Source organism: Capra hircus, chromosome 20 (genome assembly GCF_001704415.2).
Source record: "Capra hircus breed San Clemente chromosome 20, ASM170441v1, whole genome shotgun sequence".
Lineage (NCBI taxonomy): Eukaryota > Metazoa > Chordata > Mammalia > Artiodactyla > Bovidae > Capra > Capra hircus.
Window position 1 is genome coordinate 39,750,030 of NC_030827.1, and position 22,463 is coordinate 39,772,492.

A 22,463-nucleotide genomic window follows, 5' to 3' on the forward strand; every position below is an offset into this window, starting at 1 on the left:
TAACATCTACATTATAGGGCTTTATTGTCTCAAAGCTATGTGTGATTGTGTGTAAATGTGTGTGAGAGAGAGAGAGAGGCAGAGTCAGAGAGAGAACAGTACAAAGGAAGATTCTTTCAGAAACACATTCAAAGGAGCCAGAGGGCTCCCAGCGGGCTAATCTCCATCATGCTTTCCTGGCCCCTCCCCCTTCCTTCTCATCATAACTTGTGATCTTAGAGGCATGAAAGAATTTGCGCCCCGCCCCCAGCCTGACCGTCTCTGCGGGCCGTGCAGCCAGGCTCCATGTCAAATCCACCTGGGAGCGCGAACCTCAGGGCCACGGAGAAGGTAGTGGGCTTGCAGGCAGGTTCCTCGCCCAGTGGCCATGGGAGACAAGAGTGAGCAGTCTGCCCTACACACCTATAAATCCCTTGATGAGGAGGGCCTCTTCGGCTCTGCGGAGCTGCCCAAAAGACCCACCGGGAGCCTGGTTATGCACAGCATGGCCATGTTCGGCCGGGAGTTCTGCTATGGGGTGGAGGCGGCCTACGTGACTCCAGTGCTGCTCAGCGTGGGCCTGCCCAAGAGCCTGTACAGCATGGTGTGGCTCCTGAGTCCCGTCCTGGGGTTCCTGCTGCAGCCCGTGGTGGGATCGGCCAGCGACCACTGCCGGGCCCGGTGGGGCCGCCGGAGACCCTACATCCTCACGCTGTGCCTCCTGATGCTCCTGGGCATGGCCATGTACCTCAACGGGGACACGATCATATCAGGTCAGTGGACTGCTCCTGATAGGCTAGGTAGGCCGGGTGGGAGAAGGTCCTGTTTGCAACTCAGGACAAGGAGATGGCAAAGTTCTTTCTGTGACAGTCAAAAAATGGTTAAAACTGATTCCCTATCCTAAGTTACATTGAATTTCCACCTTTGCGTGCCCCAGAGTCTGTAGTTAGGTGCCTTTACTTTTAGAAACTTCAGTTACATTATTTTTTAATTGTTGTGAGAACTTAAAAATGGGATTATATTTTTACCTATTTTATTATATTATATATTGTTACATGTTTATCAATTATGGGGTTTTATGTGTGCGCCCACCATACCTTATTTAGGACTTTCTCAAATTAACCAGCTGCCTAGTGGCTCCATAAATTTTTCCAATAAATGTACCTGTGTGTCCAAAGAAGAGTTAATGACGTTCACAGCTTTGTATGGAGTCTTGTAACAGGTATAGGGCATCGACCTGGCAGCTCAAGGGGGCATTTTTTCATTGCAAATCATGGACATAGACCTGATGGAGGGCACTTTTTCCAGCCATTAAACAGCTGCCAATTAATCAGTAATTGGTGGTAGTATATATTGTGTTGAAAAAAAGAATTGTTAAACTTAAAAATAGCACACATTTTCTGACCATTAACTCCCAGGCTAGCAGAATGGATGATAATGATCCATAATAATCAGTTATCATCTCTGTATATTTAAAAGTGGATATAAATCTATAAATGTAGTATATTTCTGGAAGAATTTATAAAAAAAATTACCTGAAAAGAGATTTTTTTCCTCTAAGGAAGGGTGCTAAAGGCCTGGGGGTAAGAGGGGGAAGTTAAGCCTGTTTTTCACTTATTTTTTGTACTGAATTTTTAAAATCAGGTGCATATATTACACATTTTCTTAAGTTTAAAAAATAAACTGAAAGCACAGGAAGTAGTTATGAGGGGGTGAATGAACAGTGGTATGGTCATAGGATGAATATCATTTAGGTGTTAAAACTGTGACATTGCTCTTCATCCACTGAAAGGCAAAGATACTAAGAGAGTTGGTTAAAGATGCTCACTTACAACCTGGTCCCATTAGTCAGTGCTCCTCTAAGCCAAGCCCTCCAGCCTGTGGCATCAGCCTCACTGGAGGCTGATAGAGATGAAAATTCCCAGGCCCTACCTTCCACCTATTGAGGAATCATAGGAGACTCATGGTAAATGAGGCTTAACAATCTGTTTTAACAAGTCATCCCGGTAATGGTTAAGGAGTTAGTCTGAGAAGCACTGCATGAGGGCACAGATGCACACCTCTCTCTATTTTTGTGCATAAAGGGATGTCTGAAGGATGACCATCTCTTGGGCCTGGGATCTTGAAGTATTTCCCCAGCTTTCCTATATTGTTGGAGTGGTTTACAGTCAGTACATATAATTTTTTAAACTGGTTTATTTAAAAGAGAGATGATTCACATACCATAAAAGTCACCATCTAAAAGTGAACAGCTCAGTGCTTTTCAGTATATTCTCAAAGTTGTATAACCACCACCACTATCTAATTACACAACAGTTTCCTCTCCCCCCCAGCAGAAACCTGGTAGCCATTAGCAGACACTACCCATTTCCTTCTCCCCCACAGTCCTAGGTAACTGCTCAATCTACTTTCTGTCTCCAGAGAGCTGTCTTTTCTGGACATTCACTGCCTGATTTTTAAAACTTGAAAAAATAATGAAGCCATTGTTTATTTGGAAGAGCAAACACAACGAAAGTATAGGGAGGTAATATGATGACAGGAAGTTTGGGTGGAAATAAAAATGTGGCTCGTTCTAAACCAGGATTTAGGAGACCAACGGTTGTTTCTCTTTTAGCTTTGATTGCTGACCCAAGGAGGAAGCGGATTTGGGCCATAAGTGTCACCATGATAGGTGTGGTTCTCTTTGATTTTGCTGCTGACTTCGTTGATGGGCCCATCAAAGCCTACTTGTTTGATGTCTGCACTCATCGAGATAAGGAGAGGGGCCTCCACTACCATGCCCTCTTCACAGGTAGGGAATATCCAGAAAGTCTATCCTTCAGATCTCCGGGCAGGGAAGCCCTTCCACTGAAGCCATCCAGTGTCTCAGCACTCAGATTTTTTGAATGAATGGATCTGTTGATGCACCGCTCCCATCACGCGGGCTCTGTCTTCCGGGGCATTCCTCTTGTGACCAGGCTGTGGAGTTTCTGCAAAGGAAGTTTGTAGGAGAGCTCTCTGAAGAGCCGTGTATGGAGACATTTACAAATGAAAAGAGGCCTTGTAGACTTCATATTTTGTTTTTTAGTCAGTAATGTGTAGCATCAACATTATTTAGAAGCTTGCAGCTTCTTGGGCCCCTATCCTTGTTATTTTAATTCAGCATGTTTGGGGTGGGCCCAGAAATTTGCGTTTTTAATGACTTTCCCAGATGATTCTGTGGCAAGTGTCCCAAGAATCACATGAACCACATTTAAAAACAGAAACAGGAACAAACCAAGCAAATTAAAAGCCCCAAGTCTTAAAGACGTCTTCTTCTTCTTTTTTTTTTTTTTTAAATTTGGCTGCACTGGGTCTTAGTTGCAACAAGCAGGGTCTTTAGTTGCAACATGTGGAATCTAATTTCCTGACTGGATCGAACCCCAGGCCTCCTGCATTGGGAGCTCAAAGTCTTAGACATTGGGCCACCAGGAAAGTCCCAGAGATTTCTTAGTTATAGAAAGAGTTAGCAAATCCTCAACCTCCTGTTTTGGAAAATGCCATGCCAGGAGGACACTTCTTGGGGCCATTGCTGGCCTTCTTTGGTAGCTGTTGGGCCCCTCATGTAGAGTAATGCTACTAACATTCAACATGGATTTCTAGAGCTCCGTTTGTTGTTGTTCAGTCACTCAGTCATGTCCGACTCTTTTTGACCCCATAGGCTATAGCATGTCAGGCTTCCCTGTCCTTCGCTATTTCCTGGAGCTTGCTGAAACTGATGTCCATCGCGTCAGTGATGCCATCCAGCCATCTCATCCTCTGTCATCCCCTTCTCCTCTTGCCCTCAGTCTTTCCCAGCATCAGGGTCTTTTCCAATGAGACTGCTCTTCACATCAGATGGCCAAAGTATTGGCATCAGTCCTTCCAATGAACATTCAGGATTGATTTCCTTCAGGACTGACTGGTTTGATCTCCTTGCCGTCCTTCCAGTTGGGACTGTTCTAGGATTGGGGTGTCATCCACAAGACAACAGCATGATCCTGTCCTGGGAGCATTGTTAGGTCTAGATGCGAGGACTTTATTTTGATTTTCTCCAAGGCCCAGCCAAGGTATATTTATTTTATGTTTTGTCTCCTCCCATGGTCAAGTATGTCCCACAAGAAACAGAATCTTGGATTTTGTTCAGATTATATCCCCATAGCCAAAAGCAGGCCTGCCCACAAAGGCCATTTGGTCAACAATTTGTTGTTTGTGCAGATATTTGAATGGTGAATGCTGGGAAGAATGGGGCTGCCCGGCAGAGAGGGGCCTGGAGGAGCGGGAGACCAGCCCATCTATCTGGGACTCCTGAACACTGTTTACCAGCTGGAAGGTCCCAGAATAGAGATTCAAACTGCATTCTCCTAACTTAAATCCCATAATTCCTACTGCTGTATCAGAATCTGCTGAAATTAATTATGATATTGTGGGAGGCTTTTTGGCTTCTGAACCTGACACGTTGAGAGTTTTGTTGCTGTAAGTACTTTGGGCAATGTGGTCGCTCCTTCCCAGCTTATATCAGTGTTAGTCTTGGCCTAACGACTTTTGCTTTGCTGCTTCTGATATTAAAAGACTAAGCTCTGTATTTTGGGAACTTTTCCAGGGTTAATACATGGTAGTATTTCTGTTGAGTTTGATAAAATGTCTTGAGGTTTTCTTTTGATACTAGTGTATTGTGGTTTCAGCAAGCATATAATTCATGTGCAATTTTCATGTGACCTCATTTCAGGCTTTCACTGTATCTTGTCTGAGCTTTTGTACTTACCCTTTAACTGATTTTCCAGTCTCTAATTTTTTCCTATTCCAGTTGTGCTAACACACAGCTTCCAGGGTCACATTCCTAAAAGACAGCTCTGACCGGGACACTTTCATGTTCAATGATCCGCAGTGGCTCCTGTTGACCAAAAAAAAAAAAAAAAAATTAATTAATCAATAGTCAGTTTAAGAAAGAGAGAATTTTATTCAAGTCAACCTAAAGATTATAAATTGGGAAACAGTCTCTCAGAGAGCTCCCAGAACTATTCCTCCCATCAGAGGTCAAAGCACAGTTAAATATGAGACAAAGTGTTATACATCTAATGACGTGCTGACAGTTTATGTAGTCCAGGTCTGTACATACAAGGCGAGTAGTGGGTCATCATGACTGCTTAAAGGATTGAGAGAGGACTGTTATCTGCTAAGGAGTTCCTTGCTGGTGCCAGGAGAAAGTTGCTGCCATCAAGGAAGTATCCCTGTGACTTCTATGGCTGTGGTCTGATTAATATGTTAATATAATGCAGATGCATGTTGCTCACTCCAGGGGAGGGAGGAGGCCCAAAGGGGAAAGTGTTATATTTAAATCTAGGCCCAGCAATTCCAAATGTTTTTCAAATAAGTGTCAAAGGGTTCACTGCCAAAATGTTCTCCAGCATGTTTCTGAAAATTTTTTTTTATTTTTAAAGAAAAGACTCTACTGGCTTCTGGGAATTTTAGTGCTCCAACTCCTTCTGTCTTATATTTAAAGGTAACTCTACCGGCCCTCCACCCCTGGTGTGTGTGATAGCCATGCTGTTTTAGTCGATCCATCTCATCCCTTCTGGATTCCCTGGTAGCTCAGTTGGTAAAAAATCCGCCTGCAATGCAAGAGACCCTGGTTCCCTTCCTGGATCAGGAAGATCCCCTGGGGAAGGCATAGGCTACCCACTCCAGTATTCTTGGGCTTCCCTGGTGGCTTAGACAGTAAAGAATCTGCCTGCAATGGGTATTACTTGGGTTCGATCCCTGTGTTGGGAAGATCCCCTGGCAGAGAGCATGGCAACCCACTCCAGTATTCTTGCCTAGAGAATCCCCATGGACAGAGGAGCCTGGCAGGCTACAGCCCATGGGGTCACAAAGAGTCAGACACGACTGAGTGACTAGGCACAGCACAGCCTCATCCCTTCACCTCATGCCTTTACCTCTGGGTGCGCCTGGGACTGTGGAACCCTCACTCACCAGAAAGAAAGAAAATTCCTTCCTTGAGTCAGAATGCTTGTAACTGAGCATCTGTTGCTATTAATAAATTAACCCGAGGCCTTGCTCTCCTGAACAGTGGTCTCTGTTCCACCCAAGGAGGGTGGGATGAGGGCTGATGATCAGTAAAGTTGTCCCAGTTCAAATCCTGGCTCCTCCTTCTGCCCAGTCCCTAGTATTTCTGAACTTTTGTTTCTTCACAGGGTTGTGAGTCTATCCACCGTGTTAGTTATTAATATCCTGGCAAAATATTGGGGCTTCCCTCATAGCTCAGTCAGTAAAGAATCTACCTGCAATGCTGGAGACCTGGGTTTGATCCCTGGGTTGGGAGGATCCCCTGGAGAGGAAAATGGCAACTAACTCTAGTGTTCCTGCCTGGAGAATCCCATGGACAGAAGAGCCTGGCAGGCTACAGTCCATGGGGTTGCAAGAATTGGATGCAACTTAGCAACTGAATCATCAACCACCGCCATCATTCTGGCAAATGGTCCCAAGCAATGGTTCCTGAGCAAGGAACCCTTTAACAGGATTCAGCACCAAATGCATATATTTACTATGATTCTCCATTCCCACCAGGCTTGCAAAACTTGTGTTTGTTTGCAAAGACTTGGTAAGGAACTTGCCCCATGTGCATCTTTGGAAGAAGAATGGGTAAAGTGTTAGGCTTAGCTTCTTTTGACTTTTCTGTTTCTTTAATACTTCAAAGTTTGCATAAAAAATGCTTGTGAAACAAATACTCAAAATAGAAATAATTAAGAGCTAAAAAAAGAACCCTAAAAATGAAGTTTAGATACGAGTCCCTTTGACCAAATGTACACAAGTAGAAAAAGGCTGTGTTAACTCCTCCTTCAGGACTCATTGCTGCATGAGTGGATTTCTTTCATTAGCTGAGGTTCCTTTGAAGTCTCTGCCCCCAGTGAACTTTCATGTCTCCTCACTCAGGCAGGAAAGGATGTGGCCAGCGCAGAAACCAGGGTACAGGAATTTCAGCTTTGAGGGTGACATGGATAACTTTGGGTGAAACAGATAAGGTCTACAAACTGCCATTTCTAATCCCAATTCAGCACCTACCTCTCAAGGAATCTCAAAGACGGTTTAGAGATGGGAGCCCCTGAGGACATTTTTTCATTTACTGAATACTTGTGTATGTGCTTAATCACTCATCTGTGTCTGACTCTTTGCAACCTCATGGACCGTAGCCTGCCAGGCTCCTCTGTCCATGGAATTCTCCTGGCAAGAATACTGGAGTGGGTTACCATTCCCTTCTTCAGTGGATCTTCATAACCCAGGGATGGAACCTGGGTTTCCTGCAGTGCAGGTTAATTCTTCACCATCTGAGCCACGAGGGAATTGTCTACCAGAAATCTCTTCCCCAGATACCAACTGGCTGGCTTGGTTTGCTTCCTCTCTTTGTTACAATCTCTGGTCACATAGCCCCTCCTCAGTGATTCATGATTTCTTGATAATATATTATTTATTCATTTGTTTATTGTTTATTGTCTGCCTCTAGAGCTAACATATAAGCTATCTGAAGACAGGAATATTTCCTGTTTGTTCCAAAATCACTAGTGCTTAGAATAGTTCTGGAAATATGCTGAAAAAATATTGATGAGACAAATATTCTATTTTAACATCCTCCTTTTACCTGTGAGGAAGCTGTGTTGCTGAGAGGTAAGTGACTAACTCAAGGTCACACAGCTGGATGTGTGTGCTAAGTCACTTCAGTCATGTCCAACTCTTTTCGGTCCTATGGACCATAACCCACCAGGCTCCTCTGTCCATAGGGTTTTCCAGGCAAGAATACTGGAGAGGGTTGCCATGCACTTCTCCAGGGCGTCTTCCCAACCCATAGATAGAACCTGGGTCTCTTATGTCTCCGGCTTAGGCAGGCATGTTCTTTACCACTACCACCATCTGGGAATACAGCTAGTGGAAGACATTGAATCAATCTTTATGTCTGAAATGCAAGTGAATCCCCAACACAAGGGCCTCCCTCATAGCTCAGTTGGTAAAGAATCTGCCTGCAATGCAGGAGACCCGGGTTTGATCCCTGGGTAGGGAAGATCACCTGGAGAAGGAAATGGCAACCCACTCCAGTATTCTTGCCTGGAGAATCCCATGGACAGTGGAGCCTGGCAGGCATCAGTTCATGGGCTTGCAAAGAGTCAGATACAACTTAGCGACTAAACCACCACCCCAACCCAAATGTAATTTAATTGTGTCTGTGTTGAGCCCCATTGGCCCAGGATGGTGAAAACTTAGTGTCAGTCCCTTCAGAATACTCTCCTACACTTTTCCCTGAGTCTGAATCTAAAAACTGGGAGCTTAGAGTGAAAAGTTTCAGGCAGCAAGGATCTGGGTTTCAGCATCATGTGTTCTCACTGGCATTTACTGGGCTGTCCTGGGTCCCGCGTTTCCCAGTTGTGCGGCTGAACTGGTCACAGTCGCATTCTCGCTCATCCTTGTCCACAGGACCCCTTCGGAACCCCCAGGATTCTCAGCTCCCCACCACCCGCATGGCATCCTGCTCTTCCAAGGCCTGAGGATGTGAGGTGGGCTCTGTGAGCTGCAAACTCTCCATGCTCTAGTTTCCTTGTCTCTAAAAGACAGGTGGAAATTTAGTTGAGCCTTGTTATTCAGGGATTCCATATTTGTGAAGTCATCTGCTTACTAAAACTTACTGGTACCACCAAAATCAATACTTGTAGCTCATTCTCCAACATTTGAAAGCATCTGCAGAGTGGAGGAGGAAAAAAACCCCAATGTGACTCACCCAGTGTGCTTGCTCCCAGCTGTGGTTGAGCAAGGTGACACTCTGCCTTCTTGTTTTGATACTTACACTGTAAACAGATGTCCTTTTTGTGATATATTTAGTGCCATTTTTTTTTCTTTTTTCTTGGTTATTTCGGTATATAAAGTGGCTCCAAATGTGGTGCTGAAAGCACTGCTCTGGGTATATAAGTGCAAGAATGTTGTGATGTGACTTCTGGAGAAAATATGTGTCCCAAGTGTTGTTCCGATGGGAGTTACAGTGCCATTAGCCACAGGTGATTCAATGAGATATCTTTAAACAGAAATGCATGTAAAGCAAGGTTCTGTGTTGTTCCACTGATGAAAACGAAGACTTGAGGCTCACAGGAGCTTAACCCTCAGAGCAGGAGTTTACTATTCACCAATCCAGGGTTTTTGGAAACTTTCTGGAACGTAACTACTGCTAATAGTCAGATGTAGCTGTAGTAACTTCTTCAAAGGGTTGTTGTGAGGCCTGAGTGAGTTGTAAACATCAAGCACCTAGAACAGAGCCTGACACTAGGGCTCATCTATCTCCAGCCACTGCGGAGCCCTTGCTCCCTTGAAGTTTGAATGTCCCCCTGGGGTCTTCCTAGGAAATAAAGTGTTGATCCCTTCTGCTCTTGGGTTCTCCAAGCCATCTGGGAGGTTCTGCTCCCCACCCCCCATCCCCCCATCCCAGCAAGGTCCAAGGATCGAGGAGCGGAACCACTACAGCTTTAGGGACACACCAAGTCACCCTTCGTGACTGCTTTGCCTACCCTGGGAAGCCTTGTTCTTAAATCACTTTTTTTTTTTTTTTTTTTTTTTTTACTGAATCTGTTGCAGTAAAAAGGAGAATAGAGGAATGAGTTTTTCCTCTTTTCCTTTCCTGAGAAAGTGAAGTCGCTCAGTCGTGTCCAACTCTTTGTAACCCCATGGACTCCATCCATGGGATTTTCCAGATAAGAGTACTGGAGTGGGTTGCATTTCCTTCTTCAGGGTTTCTACCCGACCTAGGGATCAAACCCGGGGCTCTTGCATTGTAGGCAGATGCTTTACCGTCTGAGCCACCAGGAAGTCCAATGAAGAAGATGAAAGAGAATAGTGAGCAGGCCTGAACATTCCTAACTGTTCCTAACTCTGCATGTCTATAATTTAAGATTGCTTTTCTGCCCCCTAACTCTGCAGGAGCTACATTTCACACCAATTTTACCTTTGACTTTATGCTAAATACATCCTGCATCTAGTTTTTACCCTTATAACACCCTTCCCTTTGTAGTTACATATCAGAGCCCCCAAACTGCCAGACCCAATTACTGGGTTACTGACACCAGACTCCGACTGTCTTTGAAACAGTGCAAAGATCCTAACACCTTTGTTCCTCATCCCTGACTCCTGACTAAGCCCCTAGACTCCCATGGAGAGGGAACAATATTCTTGAGGCTGAGAATTAAAGCCACCTCCCTGTTTAAGCCATACTTGGTCTCCGTATTTTTTTATTCAGCTCCAGTGGGCTAAGAGAGCCAAGGTTTTGGCCAGCAACAAATCTACTATCAGTGCCTTTGGAGCCTAAGGGCTTCTGAAACTCAGAAGCAAGGAGACACGTTCTTGTTTCTCTGCTTTCTACTTTCATGTTCTTCCCCAAAAGCAATGAGCCTGGCTCAGTTTGAACATGAAGGAAGGGCCCAGGGAAATACCAGGGTAGTTGTGGGTGGACGGAAGCCGTGGTCAGCACTTTAAATATATTTTCTCACATCTCTTAGGAGATGAGTTGCCTCGCAAATCTCAAGAAATGTCAGGTCTTGGATACTCAGTCTCTAAAGGGAAGTCATGTCTGCCTGGTTCATTGCTGTGTCTGCAGTGCCCAGCACAGTTCTTGGTGAGAGTGGGTGTTCCATCCATTTCTATTGATTTAAAAAATATCTCTCATACACACTCACACACACACACACTCCTAGTAGCTGGTACTTATATTAACTCTCTGGGATTTTGTGTGTATGTGTGTGTGTCTGGTGTAGGTAGGAACTAATCATACCTTCAATGCTATTTTCTCAACACATAGAAAAGAATCAGAAGGACTCTTCCGTGAACCTTCCAGGAATGCAGGATCTTTCATCTGTCCCCTTGCTGAGGCACTGAAGCCGGCGGCACACCGATAACTCTCTCCCCTCGAGTTCTTTCCCCATTGCTGTGAGGTTTAGCCACATGGCTGAAGCAGGGAAACAATTACAGATGGGTGGTGGGTGCAGAGTTTGACTCAGACAGACTCTCTTTAGATCCCTTGGTCCTGAAACTCTCCCAGTTTCCCGTTTTACCTATTATATGTTGTGTTAGTCACCCAGTTGTATCCGACTCTCTGTGACACTGTGGATTGATTGTAGCCTGCCAGGCTTCTCTGTCCGTGGAATTCTCTAGGCAAGAATACCGGAATGGGTTGCCAGTCCCTTCTCCATGGATCTTCCTGACCAGGGATTGAACCTGGGCCTCCCGCATTGCAGGCAGATTCTTTACCGTCTGAGCCACCAGGGATGCCCTTTACTTAATATACTTGCAGACTACAGAAAGAAATAATACATATTTCCATATGCTTGGACTTCTTCTAGGAGGAGCCATTGTTTAAGCTATATCATTAGTTATGAAATACACTGCTGAGCCATTCATTCCAGGGAGTTGGCTCTGCTGTGAGTTTGACATCACAGCCTGGCTCTGTCAGGCTAGGACAAGAGCCAGCTCAACCCTTCTTTTTGCAGAGGCTGGTTGTCTAATGTGGTGGCAGATGCCCTTGAGATCATCTGGCCAATAGCCTGGGGACTGACTCCAAGAGCCCCAGGAAGGCTGACATTGGCAGTGGAGATAAATGTAATCTTGATGTAAATAAGAGTTACATGTTGATATTAGCCTTTGTTGAAACTTTGATAACTAGGCTTTGCTTAGGAGATTATTTTGAAGGTAAAATTCTTAGTTTACGTGGAAGATGTTAAAAGGAAAGCATTCAGTAAATTCCTACAGCCCTCTGCTGGGCCTCATCAGATCTGAAGGTGTGAATAGATAAATGTTTCCATCCAGAGTTTTAAGATGCTGCCTAGTAGAAATGGCATCCCATTCAGTATTCTTGCCTGGAGAATCCCATGGATAGAGCTGCCTGGTGGGCTACAGTCCATAGGGTTGCAAAGAGTTGGACACTGCTAAAGCAACTTAGCATTCAGCATGGCCCCACTATTCATCAAGGCATACTGTTACAACTTTTAGCTGTGTCCCACAGTAGTGCTGAGACAAATGAATTAGTTTTGCTTGTTTTGTTTGTTCCCCTTGCCTGAGAAAAGAGAGGATTGGAAAATTTTTTAAGATACGTGTAGCATGTTTTACTTAACTGATTAGTGGAGGAACTGATTGGGAAGACAAAGAACAGTTTCCCCAAGTTCTTTCAGGATAAATTGTGTGTGTGTGTATGTGTGTGTATGTATGTGTGTGTGTATTTAGCAAAAGAAAAAAAATGCTAGATTAGATACAAATCTGATTAACATTCTACAAGGTAATATAATTGTAGCTCCTCTGTAATAGTCCTACCAGGTTTTGAAAATATGGTTACAAACCTTATTAAAGTCTGCAAATTATCCTTAGTTTTACAGGATTGTACATCATTGTGCTTTATCAGTTGTAGCTTATTGGTCAGTGACAACAAAGTCTCATTCCCAAGAATATCAGATGAGGGTGGTGCAGGTTGCTTAGAAATTGCTCTATCCCCAGAGTGCTCAAAAAGTGATATTTGGACTAACAGGGATGGATTGTCACTGGGGAGCTTGAAAGGAATGCAGAGCCTTGGGTTCTATTGCCATCTTTAAAATCAGAAATTATGTTATAGACTTCGCTGGTGGCTCAGACGGTAAAGTGTCTGCCTATAATTTGGGAGACCTTGGTTCAATCCCTGTGTTGGGAAGATCTCCTGGAGAAGGAAACGGCAACCCACTCCAGTATTCTTGCCTGGAAAATCCTATGGACAGAGGAGCCTGGTAGGGTACAGTCCATGGGGTCACAAAGAGCAGGACACAACTGAGCGACTACACTTCACTTCACATGCTATAGATTGAATGTTTGTGTCCCCCTCAGAAATCCATGCCTAATGTGATGCTGTTGAACACAGAGTGCCTGATGCACTATGGATGGAGGTTCATGACATTGTACAGGAGACAGGAAACAAGACCATCCCCAAGAAAAAGAAATGCAGAAAAGCAAAATGACTGCCTGAGGAGGTCCTACAAATAGCTGTGAAAAGAAGAGAAGCCAAAAGCAAAGGAGAAAAGGAAAGATACACTCATTTGGATGCAGAGTTCCAAAGAGTAGCAAGGAGAGAAAAGAAAGCCTTCCTCAGCAATCAGTGCAAAGAAATAGAGGAAAACAATAGAATGGGAAAGACTAGAGATCTCTTCAAGAAAATTAGAGATACCAAGGGAACATTTCATTCAAAGATGGGCTCCAAAAAGGACAGAAATGGCATGACTCTAGCAGAAGCAGAAGATATTAAGAGAGGGGGCAAGAATACACAGAAGAACTGCACAAAAAAGATCAACATGACCCAGATAATCATGATGGTGTGATCACTCACCTAGAGCTAGACATCCTGGAATGTGAAGTCAAATGGGCCTTAGGAAGTATCACTACGAACAAAGCTAGTGGAGGTGATGGAATTCCAGTTGAGCTATTTCAAATCCTGAAAGATGATGCTGTGGAAGTGCTGCTCTCAATATGCCAGCAAATTTGGAAAACTCAGCAGTGGCCACAGGACTGGAAAAGATCAGTTTTCATTCCAATCCCAAAGAAAGGCAATGCCAAAGAATGCTCAAACTACCACACAATTGCACTCATCTCACATGCTAGTAAAGTAATGCTCAAAATTCTCTAAGCCAAGCTTCAGCAGTTCATGAACCACGAACTTCCAGATGTTCAAGCTGGTTTTAGAAACAAAGGAGGAACCAGAGATCAAACTGCCAACATCTGCTGGATCATGGAAAAAGCAAGAGAGTTCCAGAAAAACATCTATTTCTGCCTTATTGACTATGCCAAAGCCTTTGACTGTGTAGATCACAATAAACTGTGGAAAATTCTGAAAGAGATGGGAATACCAGACCACCTGACCTGCCTTTTGAGAAACCTGTATGCAGGTCAGGAAGCAACAGAACTGGCCATGTAACTACAGTTCAGTTCAGTCGCTCAGTCATGCCCGACTCTTTGCGACCCCATGAATTGCAGCACGCCAGGCCTCCCTCTCCATCACCAACTCCTGGAGTTCACTCAGACTCAACGTCCATCGAGTCAGTGATGCCATCCAGCCATCTCATCCTCTGTCGTCCCCTTCTCCTCCTGCCCCCAATCCCTCCCAGCATCAGAGTTTTTTATAATGAGTCAACTCTTCGCATGAGGTGGCCAAAATACTGGAGTTTCAGCTTTAGCATCATTCCTTCCAAAGAAATCCAGGGACTGATCTCCTTTAGGATGGACTGGTTGGATCTCCTTGCAGTCCAAGGGACTCTCAAGAGTCTTCTCCGACACCACAGTTCAAAAGCATCAATTCTTCAGCCCTCAGCTTTCTTCACAGTCCAACTCTCACATCCATACATGACCACAGGAAAAACCATAGCCTTGAGTAGATGGACCTTTGTTGGCAAAGAAATGTCTCTGCTGTTTAATATACTATCTAGGTTGGTCATAACTTTCCTTCCAAGGAGTAAGCATCTTGTAATTTCATGGCTGCAGTCACCATCTGCAGTGATTTTGGAGCCCCCCAAAATAAAGTCTGACACTGTTTCCACTGTTTCTGCATCTATTTCCCATGAAGTGATGGGACCAGGTGCCATGGTCTTAGTTTTCTGAATGTTGAGCTTTAAGCTAACTTTTTCACTCTCCTCTTTCACTTTCATCAAGAGGCTTTTTAGTTCCTCTTCACTCTCTGCCATAAGGGTGGTATCATCTGCATATCTGAGGTTATTGATATTTCTCCCGGCAATCTTGATTCCAGCTTGTGCTTCTTCCAGTCCAGTGTTTCTCATGATGTGCTCTGCATATAAGTTCAATAAGCAGGGTGACAATATACAGCCTTGACGTACTCCTTTTCCTATTTGGAACCAGTCTGTTGTTCCATGTCCACTTTTAACTGTTGCTTCCTGACCTGCATATAAGTTTCTCAAGAGGCAGGTCAGGTGGTCTGGTATTCCCATCTCTTTCAGAATTTTCCACAGTTTATTGTGATCCACACAGTCAAAGGCTTTGGCATAATCAATAAAGCTGGTTCCAAATAGGAAAAGGAATACATCAAGGCTGTATATTGTCATCCTGCTTATCTAACTTATATGCAGAGTACATCACGAGAAACGCTGGGCTGGATGAAGCACAGGCTGGAATCAAGATTGCCAGGAGAAATATCAATAACCTCAGATATGCAGATGACACCACCCTTATGGCAGAAAGTGAAGAGGAACCAAAGAGCCTCTTAATGAAAGTGAATGAGGAGAGTGAAAAAGTCGGCTTAAAGCTCAACATTCAGAAAACTAAGATCATGGTAACTGGTCCCATCACTTCATGGGAAATAGATGCGGAAACAGTGGAAACAGTGTCAGACTTTATTTTTGGGGGCTCCAAAATCACTGCATATGGTGACTGCAGCTGTGAAATTAAAAGACGCTTATTCCGTGGAAGGAAAGTTATGATCAACCTAGACAGCATATTAAAAAGGAGAGACATTACTTTGTCAACCAAGGTCTGTCTAGTCAAGGCTATGGTTTTTCCAGTAGTCATGCATGAATGTGAGAGATGGACTATAAAGAAAGCTGAGCATAGAAGAATTGATGCTCTTGAACTGTGGTGTTGGAGAAGACTCTTGAGAGTCCCTTGGACTGCAAGGAGATCCAACGAGTCCATCCTAAAGGAGATCAGTCCTGGGTGTTTATTGGAGGGACTGATGTTGCAGCTGAAACTCTAATACTTTGGCCACCTTATGCAAAGAGCTGACTCATTTGAAAAGACCCTGATGCTGGGAAAGATTAAGGGTGGGAAGAGAAGGGGATGATAGAGGATGAGATGGTTGGATGGTATCACTGACTCAATGGACATGAGTCTGAGTGGACTCCAGGAGTTGGTGTTGGACAGGGAGGCCTGGCTTGCTGTGCTTCATGGGATCGCAAAGAGTCAGACATGACTGAGTGACTAAACTGAACTGAACTGCATGTGAGGCTGTTAGAAGATGGAGCCTTTAGAAGATGATTAGGTCATGAAGGCTCATGAACAGAGTTCGTGCTCTTAGAAAAGTCACCCAAACCAGTTCCTTTGCCACTTATGCCAAGTGAGGTTACAGTTAGAAGATGGCTATCAATGAGGAAGTAGGTCCTCACCAGACCACATCTGCTGGCACCTTGATCTTGGACTCCCCAGCCTCCAGAACTGTGAGAAGTAAGTGTCTGATATTTATAAGTCACAAAGTTTATGGTACATTTGTTATAGCAGCTGGAAGAGACTAAGACGACCTGTATTGTAACAAGGCATCCTGTGATTCATGTGCACATTAACGTTTAAGAAGCCCTGCTTAAAAGCAAAAAGAAGCCCTGCTTTATAATGAGATTTTTAAGAAACAAGGCCCTTTTAAATAGTTTTTGCTCTTTCCAGATTTGAGATACTTATTTTTTCCACAACACTTGCCATAGGCCACACTAGGGCAGTGGTAAGCCCAAGTCTTAGTCCTCAGAGTGATCCCCCAATTCTAGTCACTGGACCGAGATTGACTAAGTCCTTTTGGCCAGCTCCAAGCAGCTATCAGCTTCTCCTGCCTCTGGGCAAGGCTTTGGGATTAGGGTTTCTGTAGGAAGTCAGTGAAAGAGGAGAGTGAAAAAGTTGGCTTAAAGCTCAACATTCAGAAAACTAAGATCCTGGCTCTGGTCTCATCACTTCATGGGAAATAGATGCAGAAACAGTGGAAACAGTGTCAGACTTTATATTTTTGGGCTCCAAAATCACTGCAGATGGTGATTGCAGCCATGAAATTAAAACACGCTTATTCCTTGGAAGGAAAGTTATGACCAACCTAGATGGTATATTCAAAAGCAGAGATATTACTTTGTCAACAAAGGTCCATCTAGTCAAGGCTATCGTTTTTCCAGTGGTCATGTATGGATGTGAGAGTTGGACTGTGAAGAAGGCTGAGCACCAAAGAATTGATGCTTTTGAACTGTGGTGTTGGAGAAGACTCTTGAGAGTCCCTTGGACTGCAAGGAGATCCAACCAGCCCATTCTAAAGGAGATCAGCCCTGGGATTTCTTTGGAAGGAATGATGCTAAAGCTGAAACTCCAGTATTTTGGCCACCTCATGCGAAGAGCTGACTCATTGGAAAAGACTCTGATGCTGGGAGGGATTGTGGTCAGGAGGAGAAGGGGACGACAGAGGATGAGATGGCTGAATGGCATCACTGACTGGATGGACGTGAGTCTGAGTGAACTCCAGGAGTTGGTGATGGAGAGGGAGGCCTGGCGTGCTGCAATTCATGGGGTCGCAAAGAGTTGGACACGACTGAGCAACTGAACTGAACTGAACTGAGGAAGTCATTAGCACACTCAATTTGAAACCTGGTTTCCTGGTGGCTCCGATGGTAAAGAATCGACCTGCAATGCGGGAGACCTGGGTTCAATCCCTGGGTCAGGAAGATCCCCTGGAGGAGGGCATGGCTACCCACTCCAGTATTCTTGTCTGGAGAATCCCATGGACAGAGGAGCCTGGTGAGCTACAGCCCACCGGGTCGCAAAGAGTCGGACACGACTGAGAGACAGCACTTCCTGCTTCCTTTCTTCTGCTGCTATCTGTGCTGTTGCTTTACATGTATTTTCAGGTTAACCCTCACGAGACCCATATAAGGAGGCATCACTATGCCCACTTTCAGAGAAGTACCCAAGGTCACATGGTTAGAAAACACACAGGTGGGAACTGGAATCAGCATAATTATCAATCCTCCCTTCCATGTGGTCTCCTGTCAGCCACCGTAGTCTGCAGTTCTCTTATCTAATTCAACTAGACCAGCTGCAAACATCCTTCCACCTCTAAAATCTGTGGATTCCTTGATTTAGTGAACTCTTAGGAGCTTCGTTGCTAATTAAGAATTCTATAATAATTAGCAATAATAAACTCATCAAAGCTCCTCTATTCTGTTTGAATATCTAGCTCACAGTTCTAGCATTATTTGTTACAGTTTTAATTTTTTTGAGTAGCTGTTTGTTTATCTGCTTCTTCTCCTTGGAACTATCTTCTGGGGAGGAGGGGATGGGGGTGTTGTGTCTTATTTCTGTTTATATCCCCAGAAGCTAGTAGAGGTTTTCTACATAAATTTAATACTCGAATATTTATTGAAGTACATGACATGGGTAGACACAAAACTAGACTAGGAAACCCTCCAATTGTAGCACTCAAGTGTTCAAGTCAATATCTAATATAATCCACCATTATGATTATATCCATATATTTATATTCATAAAATAAAACCAACATTCTATTTGCACAGTGGAAGGTTTATTTCACACAGCAGTTCTTTCAAATGGACAGGGGTCTTCTGCTCTGTATTTCCTCTGCTCAGTGAAATAGTACATTTGAAGAAAAGAGGCATACACGATAGGAGAAGTTAATGGCAGTATAACAACCACTGATCTAGTCACAAATGGTAGTTTTGAGAAAAGAATGTGTAAGTTTTGCATTAGGGTCAGTTAAGATCAAGGGTTCTCAGTTGGTGCCCATTTGTCCCCCTGGGGGACATTAGACAATGTCAGGAGACATTCGTGTCTGTTGACTAGTGGAGAGGTTGTACTGGCATCACATGGAGGAGGCCAGACATGTTGCAAAACATCCTACAATGCACAGAACAGCCTCCAACAAAGACTTATCCAGCCCCAAAATGTCAGTCGTGCTGAGACTGAGAAACCCTGGTCTAGACAGACCCTCCAATAGAGCTAGGCTTTTACTACATTTTGTATGGTTGACTGCTTGGCTCAGCACATGGCCTCTCACGTCCTCGGCATCTCCATGATTGAATAAAGAGCATCACTGTCTAATGGTGATCCATTGCATCACATGTCCCAGAACTGCCCCCTGAACCAGCAACAATGTGACCACCTCCAAGGCTTCCCTTTCTTCCTGGAGCCTACCAGGGTGCCTACCATCCAAACAGGTCACTCTATGTACCATTTATCTATTTAAACACATGCACCTCACCCATAACTAGACTACATATTCCTTGCTAGCAGAGAACATATGTTGTTGTTTTTTTTCTCATTGTAACCCATTGGCCACTGTTCCCCATTATTCTGCCTTAAAATGTTTTGTCACTCAGGGCATGACAATGATGTGCTTGGAATTCAGTGGTTAAACATTTGTTCATCTGTAAATACTGGGTAAATTGCAATTAGACAGAATGTGAGATGACTAGAATCATCCATTCTTCCCACATTCTGGATAATTAGGATTCATATTACCTGGCATTCAGATTTGTGTTCCTGGGATCAGGATTTACGTAAGTTTAAATGTTCAGGGTTTGAGAAAGACTTCCTTAAGCTCTGTTTTATTCCTTAATTCTCTGATTTGTGAGAATATTGTCTTTTTTAGTTTTTTTTTTTTTAAATTTCGTTTATTTATCTGGCTCCACCAGGTTTTAGTTGCGGCTTGAAGGATCTTCGATCTTCTTTGCAGCATGTGGGATCTTTTAGCTGCAACATGCAAACTCTTAGTTGTGGCATTTGGGTTCTAGTTCCCTGACCAGGGATCGGACCCAGGCTCCCTACACTGGGAGAGTGGGGTCTTAGCCACTGGACCACCAGGGAAGTCCCAGGATGTTGTCTTTACCTGGGAGATAAAATGGAGACTTCACTAACACAAGAAAAAGAAAAACAAACACAAAACTGATCTGACTAGGTAGATAGATAATTCTCTTTGGTAAGGCAGGATGGAAGGTTGATGTTTAAAGGTATTCGCAGGAGGATCAGCCCTGCGCTTAGTTGTAGGTAGATGTGTTTGGCATCCATCTGCTTACTCCCCTGGACATGCTCCTACCCCATGCTATGCTCCCACTGCGGCCCAGCACTCTCAGATGTCACTGGTGCCAACGGCCAGGCAGACCATCTGAAAAGCACTTACTACTTCAGTACTGAGACCTGCAATAGCTTGTCTGTACCAGGAGCACTTGCTTTTTAAAACAGGAACCCTGAAGAATGAATCACTAATGGCAGAATTTCAAATGTTGTGCTGTAAGGGCAGGATCATTTTTGAGAAATCCCTCCTCAATGTCCCTCAGATCACACTGTCTTTAAGTGTAAGCAGGTAAGGCAAGCACCAGACTTCAGGTCGGGATCCTGGGACAGGATTACAAGATTTTTAAAAATTCATATTTAGGGATTTACCTGGTGGTACAGTGGCTTGTGGCTCTCAGACGGTAAAGTGTCTGCCTACAGTGCTTGAGACCTGGGTTCGAGCCCTGGGTTGGGAAGATCCTCTGGAGAAGGAAATGGAAACCCACTCTAGTACTCTTGCCTGGAAAATCCCATGGACGGAGGAGCCCGGTAGGCTGCAGTCCATGGGCTCACAGAGTCGGACACGACTGAGCGACTTCACTTCACAGTGGCTAAGACTCCATCCTCCCAATGCAGGGGACCTGGATGAAGGAATGAGATCCCACATGCCAGAGCTAAAAGAGTTCAAATGCTGCAACTAAAGAACCCTCATGCCACAGTGAGGACTGAAGATCCCAGGTGCTGAAACTAAGACACAGCACAGCCAAATAAACAAATAAATATTTTAAAATTCATATTTAAATTTTTGCTTTTATTTTTTCTGTGGCTATCAACTGGTACCAAGTACCTTTAGCTTTTGTTTTCTATTTTATTTTATTGAAGTATAGTTGATTTACAATGTTTCAGGTATACAGCAAAGTGGTCCAGTTATACAAGTGCTTTTTCAGGTTCTTTTTCATTATAGGTTATTACAAGATATTGAATATAGTTCCCTGGGCTATATAGTAGGTCCTTGTTGTTTATCTCTTTTATATGTAGTAGTGTGTATCTGTTAATCCTAAACTCCTAACTTATTCCCTCAAGCCACACCTTTAGCTTGTCATAGGGGAAAGAAGAAAGATTCCAAGGCTGTTTGATCTTTGCAAACTTGTGTCACCCTAAGAAACTTATTCATGGATCAGTGACAATGCAATAATTATACTTTTTTGCAATCAGAAACTAGGTCTCTTAGGAGTTTTAGTTCTTAAGCCATGTTGAGAGTACAGTTTAGAAAATCATGGGACTTCAGATGGTGGCAATATTTACTAAGTGCTTACTATGTGTCTAGCATATTATTATAATTTTTTTAATCATCATCCCCATATCATGAATGAAGAAGTTCAAGTTCACAGCAAGTGTATACTAGAGCCAGGCCTTGAACCCACACATCCAGCCCAGGTGTCTTAGCCTCTCCCTGTATTACTTCTCCAGTTATAACCAGGCCACCTCTGCTGTCCTCAGGGAACTTTCCCACTGAAGTAGAGGGCCTGCACATGATGAGAGAGAAGACAGTTCTAATTAATGCTAATACAGCTCCTTCTTTCTTTGCAGGTTTGGGAGGTGCTCTCGGTTACCTTTTGGGTGCCATTGACTGGGCCCACCTGGAACTGGGAAGACTGCTGGGCACGGAATTCCAGGTCATGTTCTTCTTCTCCTCGCTGGTGCTCACCTTGTGTTTCATTATCCATCTGTGCAGTATTCCTGAAGCCCCACTTACAGATGTTGCAAAGGACATTCCCTCACAGCAAGCCCCCCAGGACCTTGCCTTGTCATCAGACAAAATGTACGAATATGGGTCTATTGAGAAAGTGAAAAATGGTTATGTAAACCAAGAGTTGGTGCTGCAGGGAGGAAAAACCAAAAATCCTGCTGAACAGGTAAAGATGCAAGTTCTTTTTTATTTACTTAGGAAAAATAGTCTTATTCTTTCCTTGTGTTCATGCTTTTAACATTAATCCTTGTCTTTGTTTTGCTTGATTATTTGATGTAAAGAGTTCTGTTATCCTCAAATTGAAATTCTGTGAATCTACCAACTGAATCTGCAAATGCCCAGTAGCTATTATCCCTTGGAATTGAAACTTTACACCTAATAGAAAAATGTGTACATTTCCCTCTTGTCCTTCTGCCTCTGACTCTTTGCAGACCCTCAAATCAGGGAAGACGAAGCTGGCTGTAAAATGTTAGGCCATAAGAGAAAGCTGGAATTGTCCATCCTCAGGCTAGATTAGGATTATAAATTTGTTATTCCAAATAACAGCATCCCCAGTTGGGAACTGGAGGAACTAAGAGGCTATTGGGATGGAGCCTTCATTTTATTTTGATCATACAGTGAATAGAGAAAATAGGAGAATCTAGGTCTCCAGAGACCTGCTGAGACCTTGGGGCTCCAGACTGCCTGTGGGAAAACAGTTATACTCCCTGCTGGTATCGGGTAGGATGGAGCCCCCTTGCTGTGTGATTCTGCAAGGCAGCAGCATGGAATTCATGGAATAGCTACACAATGGAAGGCATTTGATCATTAGATGAGTGTGTTTTTGAAGCTTTATTTAAGACATAATATATCAGATAGAACACACATATATATACAAAATGAATGTTTTTTCCCATTCCCTGAGAGAAGAGAGGATTGAAAATTTGCCATAAAGGATATTTACAGA

At 43.8% G+C, this 22,463-nt stretch overlaps 1 protein-coding gene across 1 annotated transcript in view; it reads left to right on the top strand.

The window, feature by feature from the left end:
• Positions 294–22,463, top strand: part of SLC45A2 (solute carrier family 45 member 2) — a 34,432-nt gene continuing 12,262 nt past the window's right edge. Inside the window, exons 1-3 of the mRNA XM_005694821.3 lie at positions 294–752; positions 2,594–2,770; positions 21,358–21,683. Coding sequence (XP_005694878.2) covers positions 368–752; positions 2,594–2,770; positions 21,358–21,683 — 888 coding nt within the window. The 5' untranslated portion in view covers positions 294–367. The remainder of the gene's footprint in view (positions 753–2,593; positions 2,771–21,357; positions 21,684–22,463) is intronic.